The 11,967-nt window shown below is 41.3% G+C and overlaps 1 protein-coding gene across 1 annotated transcript; it reads left to right on the plus strand.

The window, feature by feature from the left end:
- Positions 1-973: 973 nt before the first annotated feature.
- snw1 (SNW domain containing 1) lies at positions 974-9,437 on the plus strand. Its single transcript, XM_061754593.1, has 14 exons — positions 974-1,071; positions 1,387-1,540; positions 1,649-1,810; positions 2,557-2,652; positions 3,954-4,060; positions 4,366-4,470; positions 4,573-4,642; positions 5,135-5,200; positions 5,286-5,402; positions 5,828-5,969; positions 6,098-6,200; positions 6,306-6,423; positions 7,949-8,112; positions 9,112-9,437. Exons 1-14 carry the CDS (start codon positions 1,058-1,060, stop codon positions 9,302-9,304), a joined length of 1,611 nt encoding a protein of 536 aa, XP_061610577.1. The 5' UTR covers positions 974-1,057; the 3' UTR covers positions 9,305-9,437.
- The last annotated feature ends 2,530 nt before the right edge of the window (positions 9,438-11,967 follow it).

Below are 11,967 nucleotides of genomic sequence, written 5' to 3' on the forward strand. Positions count from 1 at the left end.
CGAATGGTTGTTTGTTTATATGTGCCCTGTGATTGGCTGGCAACCAGTTCAGGGTGTACCCGCCTCCTGCCCGATGATAGCTGTGATAGGCTCCAGCACGCCCGCAAACTTAGTGTATATATATATATATATAAATATATATCATCTACCTCACAGTTCTGAGGCCCGGGGTTCAAATCCCGGCGCCGCCTGTGTGGAGTTTGCATGTTCTCCGGGTACTCCTGTTTCCTCCCACATCCCAAAAGCGTGCATGGTAGTTTAATTGAAGACTCTAAACTGCCCGTAGGTGCGAATCCTTGTGCCCTGCGATTGGCTGCCGACCAGTTCAGGGTGTACCCCGCCTCTTGCCCAGAGTTAGATGGGATAGGCTCTAGCATGCCCGCAACCCTAGTGAGGATAAGTGGTTCAGACAATAAAATGAAATGTTGTGTTGTATATTTAATGTTTTCTATTGTGTCCATGTTTTTGTACATCACATTGTAAATTTAGTTGTATGTGTATTTATTTGTATTTGCTTTTATTTTTGCCTTGTTTTACTCTGCTGTCTGCAGGCAGGTTGGCACTGCAAACGAGAATCTGTTCTCAAATGCCTTACCTGGATCAATTAAGGGAAAATACCATCCATCCATCCATCCATCCATTTTCTGTACCACTTATCCTCACTTGGGTCGGGGGCGTGCTGCAGCCTATCCCAGCTATCTTCTGAACTGGTCGCCAGCCAATCGCAGAGCAAGGTGAAATACAATCAAAATAAAAATTATGTACAAGTACAGGAGTTGTCAGAGTTTCTAGTTTTAGCACAGTATTTTTATGTATGTCTGTGCTTTTACTTAAGTATAGAGTGTAATTTTTCCACGTCTGATATGTACGGTGATATGATACTAGAACTGTAAGTGTACATTTGTGTACTGTAAACCCAGAAACCGAATCGCATAACACAGTAGTTGCTACCTTCAACCAGCAGATGTCAGTACTGCAATTGACAGAATGGTAGTTGCAGCATTGACATCCAACGAAGAAGAAGGGGGACGTAGGTCGCTGAGGAAGAAGGGGGAAGATGTCTCTGACGAGGTAAGCTTCGCGGCAAGGTCTTTTGTGTATTCAGTCGATGGCATTTTAAACAAAATCCGTTTTCCGTGTGTTGTATCGAATCAACGCAGCGCGCAAGATATTTTGAAGCGATCCGATTTGTCTAAGGTGACCACCACTAACTGCTGTGTAGTTTTGTTTCAGTCGCGAAGCTAACGCTAGCATAGCAGGCCACCATATTTACGACATACGTTAGTTGCTGGGCTACCTTATCTGCAAATACTTCATTCATAACCGATGTGTATTAGCACGTGGTCCAGCTATCTTGGATAAGCTAAATTATTTTGTGTATTATAGCTTTTTACCGGCGCCCACCCAGCTCTCGCAAGATCAGCTGGAAGAAGAAGACCGACTTCGTGCCCAGAAGTCGTACTCAACTGCCTTGGTTGCTTCCCGAAGGGAGCCACCTCCATACGGGCACAGAAATGGATGGATGCCTCGAGCTGTGGAGGTAGGTACCAATGTAGAACAACCTATTGGTAGAGGTTTTGTCTGGTGTTTATGAATGAATAAAATGACATACATGATTCTGTATGTGTAAATTATTTTTCTGCCGTAGGACTTTGGAGATGGGGGTGCTTTTCCAGAGATCCATATGGCACAGTTTCCTCTGGAGATGGGTAGGCAAAAGAAAACCTCCAATGCCTTGACCATGCAGGTGGATGCGGAGGGAAAAGTCAAATATGATGCCATAGCAAGACAAGGACAAAGCAAGGACAAGGTGTGCAGTTAAAACACTCAATTAGTGCAAACGTGCGCTTAAAATATAAACACAGCGATGGCCCACCAATCTTTCAGTGACAAAAGGTTCTTGCTTACAATTAACATGGTGTGGTGACCTACAAGAGGGGATGTGTCTCCTCAAGGGAATTGTTGGCTTCAAAGAGTAGTTGGCTGTTTGATGTAAAAACACTTTATATGTGGAGAGTAAAGTAACATGTCTTGTCTCGTCTTATTTACTACATCTCCACAATTGGTGAGGCGTGGTCTATTACATTTGTAAGTTATTACTACATGACCAAATACTGTACTCAATACTGGAAAATGTCAATGATTATTTTTTTACATATCTAAACTTGATTCAGTAGATCAGTGATTCCCAACCAGTGTGCCGTGGCACATTAGTGTGCCATGAGAGCTCTTCTGGTGTGCCGTGGGAAATTAGCAAATTTCACTTAATTGGTCAGAATATTATTTATTTACAAAAAATAATGTCTCTTTGTTCATCTATCTACGCCAGCAGTATATAAAGACAGACAGAACAAATAAATGCTCTTTTATTAGATGGCACAAAGTGTATAATTGACTTGTGTATCCACTTTTAGTGACGTTTTTGTTTGTTGGGGTGCCGTGAGATTTTTCAAACGTAAAATATCTGCCTTGGCTCAATAAAGGTTGGGAATCACTGCAGTAGATGATCACTCATGTCTAAGAGATCAAATCGAGCATTTTGTGCCTTTGTTGCAGGTGATCTTCAGTAAGTATACAGATCTACTTCCCAAAGAAGTAATGAATGAAGACATCCCAGAGCTACAGAAGCCAGATGAGGAAGCTGTACAAGAGGTAGGGGGAGATGAGAGGTATTTAAAGACCCTGTGAAATGAACTCAGAAATGTGTTTCTCTTTGTTTTGAGAGTTGCCTCTCTCTTTGTTTCATGTTGTCAGCCTTGAGTGCACGCACATCACGGAGAGATAAGCGGAAAAGCAAGTACGGGGGGAGTCTTACGTGTGTGGACCAGGGCTTTGCGTTGGCGTGACTTCTTTAAAGCACCTCATTGTCAGCTGTGTGTGTACGTCATAGAGAGAAAGCCGGAAGCGCAAGGAGGGGGGGGGCGATTCTGATTGGGAATTAGCATTGGCATGGCGTCTTTAAAGCGTCTCATTCTCATGGCATGAAAAAGCCTCACAACGACCAGGTGGAATATATTCCAGACACCAGGGGTTTTAAGCGGGTATATTTTCACGGCTCAAACAATTGGTGTGTGAAAGAATTAAGATGGATCCTAGACAACGTAGCATCCATTTTTCAGTAGGGCTTGGTTTCACGCTTTCAGCAAACACAGCCACAGCTTTTGAGAGCAGAGTCAATGGCAGGAGTTTTCACGGTTTTGAAGCCTCATTTTGTATACTTATATACTTTGGTAAGTTTGGTAACAACACTCTTCTCTGTGATGTGTCAAATTTAGAAAACATTTATTTTCACTTAACGGGGATTTCATAAAGAATGAGGTACCCACAGATTTTTTTTCATTGTTGGGAAAATGATTCCAACTGTAGTATCATGCAGTCTTGTAAAAGATAAACTGTTAATCAAGTTGAGGGCATGTCATTGATTGTATTCATAGGACCTGAATTCCTTTAGTACTGATTAGAAATGATTGCAGGGCTTTTTTTTTTATTTATTTATTTTTGGTAATCCCCCCTACATAGCGGTTCAGACTTTGCGGCCACGGCCACTCACCGACTTGATTTTCCCACTGTTTTGTGGCATCTGAAGCCTATTCTTCTGAAGACCTGTAAACACTCTGCTTTGCTGTGCAGTACACTGAGACGACTTTGCGTTCCTACGACACTGACCTAAGCCAATTTTGTACGTTGGAATGCAGTAGTGTAATATTAACAGTAGTAAAGTCAAAAATGTCCATGTGTATAAAATAATCAAATGTAAAATGCTAACAAAATAGAGAACAATTCCATGCCATGTGGTTGGCTGCACACTGGAAGTTCCGCATGATGATGTATTCTATCACAGTGAAACTAGTTTATTCGGCGTTTGTATTCGCGACACAAACAAGATTACTGTATACAAAAGAGTCCTGGTCAATGAGACTGATTTTAGTGTCCTTGCTGTGTCCTCCTTGTAGCTGACTGAGAAGACTCGTGTGGCCCTCAGCAAGCAGGTATCACAAAAGATTGCTGCTGCCATGCCTGTGCGAGCAGCAGACAAACAGGCCCCAGCACAGTACATCAGGTATCAACACAATTTTCATTATCACAGTTAATGGAGAAGTCTGACTTGTTAACAAAGTTAACACATTGTGTAATGCGGCAACAATACACATACTGTATTCCCACAAGTCTTTAGTCGCTAGGTGTCCCTTGTTGGAATTCCAGAGTTTGGCCAGAAAGAAAGAAAGAAAGAAAGAAGGGTACCATAAAGATAGATGTCAATATAAACTGCTTGTCAGCATACAGCCCAAGAATGCAATATAATGCTGTAAATAAAACATTTTCTAATATCCGAAGTAAAGTTATCTGGTTTTGTCTGTCTATCAGATACACCCCGTCCCAGCAGGGAGTGGCTTTCAACTCTGGAGCCAAACAAAGAGTCATCCGCATGGTGGAAATGCAGAAAGACCCCATGGAGCCGCCACGTTTTAAGTAATCATGTCCATGTCCTTATATATTATACATGATATGGCAGAGCTGTTTTTCAACAATGTTCTTAACCTTACAGCATTTGATTCAAAATAAATGTTACAGAATCAACAAGAAGATCCCTCGTGGACCTCCTTCCCCCCCAGCACCTGTCATGCATTCCCCAAGCAGAAAGGTACTTTTGGAATTCCACATTTGAGATTGTATACAGTGGGTCCTCAGTTTAAGACGATACCAATTTATGACATTTTGATGTTGCAAATGGAGCCCATTGAAGTAGTTTGCACGGCAGCATCGAAATACGCTGTCACGCAGCACAAGAAGGTATGCTCAGTTAGCACCGTGCTGACTGTTTTTCCATCTGATTGTTTTATATTTATGGACGGGAAGGGTTTTCCTTACAAATATGTGCCGTAATTATGATTTTACTACAGCGTTAGCATTAGTTCATGATAGGATTCGACATGTTACCAAATGTTCTGCCTCTTTCCAACTTGCATACAAATTCGGATGACGTCGTCTCTGTAGGACCTGAACTCCGTTGTAAACCGAGGACACCCTGTATTGTACTCCTCTGGCCTACAGTCTCTAAAACGTATTTAAAACAAAATACATTTCATTTTCAGCCGGTCCAATTAACTTTTATTTTTCCTCTTCTTGGTTTCAGATGACAGTTAAGGAGCAGCAGGAATGGAAGATTCCTCCATGCATCTCCAACTGGAAGAACGCTAAGGTAATGTACCACCAAATTCTAATTTATAAGACTTCAATGTGGCCCTCTTCCTCTTTGTGACTGATCACGGCTGTCTTTGTTCCAGGGTTACACCATCCCTCTCGACAAGCGTCTGGCGGCTGATGGCAGGGGGCTGCAAACCGTTCACATCAATGAAAACTTCGCCAAGCTGGCTGAGGCGCTCTACATTGCTGATAGAAAAGTACTGTCATGCATGGTCCTTTATATCCTTAGTTGGGATGCTGACGTTCCTGTAATGTTTTTTTTTTTTTGGTGGGAGTAAATTAGAATCACAGATTTGTTTTATTTAAACATTTATTTTGTAATATCTTCATATTTTGTGTTTACATTAGTTGAGATCTTAACATGGTTGCTTTCATTTTGAAAAGTTGAGATACTGTAGTTAAATGCAGTCCTTGTATATCAGTGTATCAGTAAATTTATAATATTGACAGTGCTTTGTTACACCTGAAGAAAAAAGAAAAATTGTTATTTTGTAAAGCTTTAAGGCACGGAAACCATCTATAGTTTTGTGTTCTACTCAACTTACTACCATGTCTGCCTAATTCATTCATTACAGTATAAGGATTTTGAAACAACTACATGAACTTTTGGTTGTGTCTCTAGGCCAGAGAGGCGGTGGAGATGAGAGCCCAGGTGGAAAAGAAGATGGCCCAAAAGGAGAAAGAAAAGAAAGAGGAGAAACTCAGGGAGTTAGCCCAAATGGCCCGAGATCGCAGAGCAGGAATTAAAAGCCACGGGGACAAAGGTGAGACACGTCTATATCAAGACCAAACAAGTTGTATGTCTGGATTTTATTCAGCATATCCTTTAAAAGTGTGTTGCAAATCCCTTCTTTCTTCTAAATTTTCTATTTCACTCCCATGTTGGATCAAGGTGGCGAGGACGGCGAGGCAAGGGAGCGTGATGAGATCCGCCACGACAGAAGGAAAGAGAGACAACACGACAGGAACATTTCCAGGGCAGCCCCTGATAAGAGGTGCTGGACATACTCAACCCTGCACTTATGCATATAGAAAGCCTGGATTTCACATTTTATCATGAATTCATGTTTGGGTCGTACAACTTTGTCTTTTTGTTTCAGATCCAAACTGCAGCGGGACCAGGACCGAGACATTAGTGAGCTCATCGCTCTGGGTGTGCCTAACCCTCGTACCACCAGCGAGGCTCAATATGACCAGCGACTCTTCAACCAGAGTAAAGTGAGTGTCATAATCATAACTGCCTTCACCACATCATGACCCAAGATGAGTCAAGTGTCATCTGTTTCTACCAAAGGCTCCATCATTAGTTGTCCTCCCTGCTTTCCAGTATGTTAGAATCAGTTTGAAAGTTACGGTAATTGTTTTTGTTTTTTAAAGCCTTAAGCAGGTCTTAACTATTTTTTTAAATGTGAGAGACCTCACACAAGGAAATCTTGGATGTTTACTGCTGCTGTTGAGGTGTATTCAAGATTACCAACACAGCACACTACACGCAGAACAATATCTCCAGTGACTATTGAGAGTCTCCTTCCTCAAATCTGAAAATGCAAAGTGAGAAGAAACTGTAATAGTAGACAAAGAAAAAAGCTAGACTTAGTTTATCTGGTAACTACATTGCAGTTGCAAACTCTTCTCCCTAACATATTGACTGTGGTGAATGATTTGGGAGACACATTATGTAAACACTCAACACAACCAGTTGCTCATCTTCAGTGTTTGTGCCTAGGTCGCTTTCTAGATGGCTTTCACTCCATCACAATCACGAAGTCTGTCGTGCCCACAGTCTTAACCACATACATTAGGATTTGTGATCAGAAATACTGAACGTTTGACACTTTGTCGCCACCAACTCTTTTCCTATCACATCAGGGATAATAACTTAATATGGCCCACACCACATGATAACTACTCAGGATAGTCTTCTGGGCACATTTGATAGTTGGCCCTTTGGTGACTAGGGCTGCCAAGATGCCGACTATCAAAATCGTCAACAATTTAAGTTGTCGATATACTCGTTTATTTTTTTACGCTTTGCTTTTCTCTCAAAAGTGCTTGAATCGTCACACTGCTCGCCTGTTGTCTGCCTTCTGGCCAGAGTATCGCCTTCATTTAAATTTGCACTATCATATATAACCGTGTCAGGAACGCTGGTACAAGCTGCTAAGTTTATTAAAAGTTGATGTTCTATTACCACCTTAACATTGCAAATAAACTATTCTTAATGTTTTTTCTGGATCAATTAAAGGTTACAAATGATCCTCATTATCTTTTGCACATACCTTACTTAAAATTGGAAGCTAATGATGATTGTCGAAGAGCAGCTGCTTGCTTGTGTGATAAGCTGCGAATTAATATCACTGGCTTCGGCCGGCATCCTCGTTTCTCCAAAATGATCACTTTTCAGGAAACCAAAATAGCGGCAGTATTTACTGTATGTTGAGCCATTAACATTTCATTGTCAAAGAGAGCAAGCTGTTTTCAACACCTGAAAAAATATGGAATTGACCATTTGGACATAGCAGTTTTCGGCCCGACAGCAGCGATATGATCCGCTTAGTCGACTAATTGCAAAAATATTCAGTCACTTGTCAACTAGAAAAATAATTGTTTGTGGCAGCCCTACTTTGATGCAAAGAGAGGAAAAGGTGTCAAATAAGAACTGACTGTGTACCCGCTTAAAATGGTTTGGGCATTTTAGATCGTTACTTAACGTGTACTTTTCCTTCCCTATTTGTCTTCCCAGGGAATGGATAGCGGCTTTGCCGGTGGTGAGGATGAGACGTACAATGTGTACGACCAGCCTTTCCGCAGTGGCAGAGACATGGCTTCCAACATCTACCGACCCAGCAAAGCCATCGACAAGGATGCCTATGCCGATGACTTTGACACACTCATGCAAAACAACAGGTATTTGGAACTATGTTACATTCAAGTTGTGGAGTTAGTTTTGCAAAAGAAACGCAAACTACAAATTTAATTTGTTCTGTGGCCAAGCTCACGACTCAACCAACTTGTATGCTAAATCTATATTCCCAATAGAAATGAATCGAAATGCCATTAATCTGTTCCAGCCCCCCAATAAACAAAATTATATTATGGTTTTAATAAAGAAAAATGGCACTCTTTTCTGAAATGTAGATATAAAAACAATACAAGGGAATGGAAAGAAAAAGTGGTTTTGTAAAGTAATTAAGCTGAAAGCCACACACTTTAGTATTCATGTGACGACATGTACCTTTCAAAGGCATAACCTATTGAGTGACAGCAGGAACTGACATCGTTTTTGGTTGGCCGTTCAGTGCATGTATCTTCTCTATGCTCCTTGCGACTGTTTTCATTTTGTATTTGTGTGTTTGTCTGTTTGTCCCTGTCAATTATGGCTGAAACACAAAGCAAAAAAATCGACCAAATGACAGCTCGTAACTTAAAAAACCCATAAGTTGGGGCACTCAATAATTCTAGGTACCATTGTACATGCAAACCCCTATGTTCTTTATTGGCTACCAGTCAAGAAGAATTTATGATGCAGAGAGCATGCTGACAGTTCTGTTGATCATGTGACACCAGCATTGTGCCCGTACAGATATTTAGTTGAGTGAGTTATGTATTGCACGTGCTCTGATTCCTGAAGGGGCACTAGTTAGAAAGCAGATTGTTGTTCTTGAAAGAACCGGCTTTATCAGATTCGCTTAACCCGTAGTATGGTTTAATGTGATAAACTCAGGCATGGAGGAATGGGCTTAGATGGGACAATTATATTTAATAGCTCTGATTCTATCACTAACCTGGAAGTTTAGTTTGAAAACTTTAAAGTTAAAATTCACCAGATTGCAGACGCCTCCTCCAAACAGATTTTAGTTGAAGTAAATTGAAGTGATGCAATCTAATTGTGCTTCCTTCTTTCAGGTTTGTTCCCGACAAAGAGTTCTCAGGTGCTGACCACGGGCAGAGACGCGAGGGGCCTGTCCAGTTCGAGGAGGACCCCTTCGGCCTGGACAAATTCTTGGAGGAGGCCAAGCAGCATGGTGGCTCCAAGAGAGCGTCCACCAGCAGCCGCTCCAAGGACGACTACCACGACAAGAAGCGCAGAAAGGAGTGAGGGCCCATGGTCACGCCCTAGAGAATGGGATGTTTGTCTACACACAGGTGTTTTATTCCACTCAAATGTCTGTAGGGATTTATTTTTATTTTTTTTTTCGGCAAGTGTTACAAAAAAAAAATCACACTTTTAATCCTTTTTTTATATGTATGTACAGTCCGACCAATGGCGTTTAAAATGCAGAAGGTAGCTTCTACCCTGGAAGTGTATAGATTTAGTGTACCTTTGATTTCACACGTATACATAAAAAAAAGAGGACTTTTTTTTTTTTCTTGCAACACCTTTTGTTTTTTTGTCAGTTGTATATTTAAGATGCCTGTATCGGTGTTGGAATTGTTACCCTATATTTGATTGAAGTTAAAACTTGAAAGCAAAACATCCTTGTAATCCTTGTACAACTACAGAATAAATTTAGTGCGTGTAAATTGTGTGTGTGTATTGGGTGGGGTTCATGTTTTTTGTGTAGTACAATTCTCATCATAATGACATTAATAAAAAGCCATATACAGTTAAGACTAAAATGATTCATACCCACTAGCTATATTCTGTTTTACAGTGCATTTTTATTTGGTGAATTGATATCTGGAAATTACATGGAATTGGTGATAATTGGTGGGGGGAAATGGGCATGAGCATCACACCGGCTCATCTATTTAGAATATATATACATATATATATAAAGCCACATGGGTATGAAAAGTATACACGCTTGAAATAAGTTTTTGTCATTGAAAAAAAAAAATGGAGCAGGTAAGTAATTTTACAAAGTTTTCGGGGAAGTAAAATTCAACTATTAGATAATGTGGTTTGTGCACACCTTTTTATAATTGGGGATGTGGCTGTGTTCCGAATCAACCAATCACATTCAAATGTTAAATGGGAATCCGCACACACCTGCCGCCATTTTAAGTTCCTGTGATAACATTCTGCTACTCTAGAAAGTTTTTTTCCCTGACATTTTTGTTGTCATATCTCACAGCACAAGCCATAGTCCAAAGAGCTTCCACAACATCAGAGGGTTCTCTTGATTCGAAAGTATCAGTTGGGACAAGAGCACAAAAGAATTTACAAGGCATTAACTGTACTATTGAACAGAGTGAAGACAGTTATCATCAAGTGGAGAAAATATGGCACAATGATGACATTACAAAAAATTGCACATACCCCCCAGAAATGGATGAAAAGACAAGAAAACAGGTCAGGGAGGCTGCCATGGGGCTGTCAGCAACATTGAAGGAGTTAAAGAAATTTCTTCATAGACTGGACTATGGGGTAGAATGGCAGGTTGGAAGCCTTATTTTACAACGAAAGACAAACAGTATCTCCCAGATGCATGTTGGGGGGAAACAAAATGTGTTATAGTCTGATGAGACCAAAGTTGAACTTATTGGCTATAATTCCAGGAATGTTTGGTGCAAACACAAAACTGCTCATCAACAAAAGAACACCATAACACAGTGAAGCATCGTGGTGGCAGCATATCATGCTTTGGGACTGTTTTTCTTTTTTTTAATTAAGTAATCTCAGTGGTTAGGGGCGGCACGGTGGACGACTGGTTAGAGCGTCTACCTCACAGTTCTGAGGTCCGGGGTTCAATCCCCGGCCCCGCCTGTGTCGAGTTTGCATGTTCTCCCCGTGCCTGCGTGGGTTTTCTCCGGGCACTCCGGTTTCCTCCCACATCCCAAAAACATGTGAGGTAGGTTCGTTGACGACTCTAAATTGCCCGTAGGTGTGAATGTGAGTGCAGATGGTTGTTTGTTTGTATGTGCCCTGCGATTGGCTGGCAACCAGTTCAGGGTGTACTCCGCCTCCTGCCCGATGATAGCTGGGATAGGCTCCAGCACACCCACGACGCTACTGAGGAGAAGCGGCTCAGAAAATGGATGGATGGATGTCAGTAGTTAGGTCTCAATGTTGAAAAAAAAAAAGTTTAAATTTATCTTGGTCTCATCAGAAAAGAATGGCATTTAAATAGGGGTGTGTAGACTTTATAAGGCTTGTTTGTAAGTTCAGAATGGCAGGTGGATATTGCTCAGGCTTAGATGGAAAGCTCTTTTGCTTCCATTTGAAGTTTGAACTTGCCTAAATTAGTCCAACGCAGAACACAGCTGTCCTAACCACAAGCTGCCTTTTTGTCTGCAGGAGTAGAGCTCCTGCTACAAGGGCATGTAAACCTCCTTCAATTACCGCAAAGTGGCATTGATGTGATTTAAAATTTCACTTTAGGAGACAGCTCATGTGGCGCTGACACTCGAGTCATCTACTTTAACAGGGAGGCACCCAAGGCAATTACATTTCTCATCTCTTGGAGTCTATTTTCTCATGTCATATATCTATTTATCTTTATTCATAAGATGTTGTGATTTGGATATGTAATGGCTTAATGGAGTGCCATTGTCAGGTGATGCAAGGTCAGCAGGGCTCATTGTGGATCCCTGGCAGGAGCGTTGGCCCGAACAAATCAATGTGAAATGCACCAGCTCAGTGAATTGGATGCCTGTATTGACTTACAGTATGCGGGCTTCAACCTGAGGAATATTTGCTTTCTGCTGGCAAGGCCATGAAGAAAAACTTCGAACACAAAAACAACAGAAAAGGTGCAGTCCGTCCAGCCTGTCTTACGGTGGTTAGTGCTTGGACAGCTTGATAATGTCTTTCGACTC

This window comes from Phyllopteryx taeniolatus, chromosome 18 (assembly GCF_024500385.1).
Source record: "Phyllopteryx taeniolatus isolate TA_2022b chromosome 18, UOR_Ptae_1.2, whole genome shotgun sequence".
Taxonomy (NCBI): domain Eukaryota; kingdom Metazoa; phylum Chordata; class Actinopteri; order Syngnathiformes; family Syngnathidae; genus Phyllopteryx; species Phyllopteryx taeniolatus.

What these genes read in the sequence shown, in the direction of transcription:
- snw1 (XM_061754593.1), top strand. An exon ending in GGATGCCTCGAGCTGTGGAG is followed by an intron (nt 1,541 to 1,648) that starts GTAGGTACCAAT and finishes TTTCTGCCGTAG; the next exon opens with GACTTTGGAGATGGGGGTGC. An exon ending in AGGGCAGCCCCTGATAAGAG is followed by an intron (nt 6,201 to 6,305) that starts GTGCTGGACATA and finishes TTTTTGTTTCAG; the next exon opens with ATCCAAACTGCAGCGGGACC.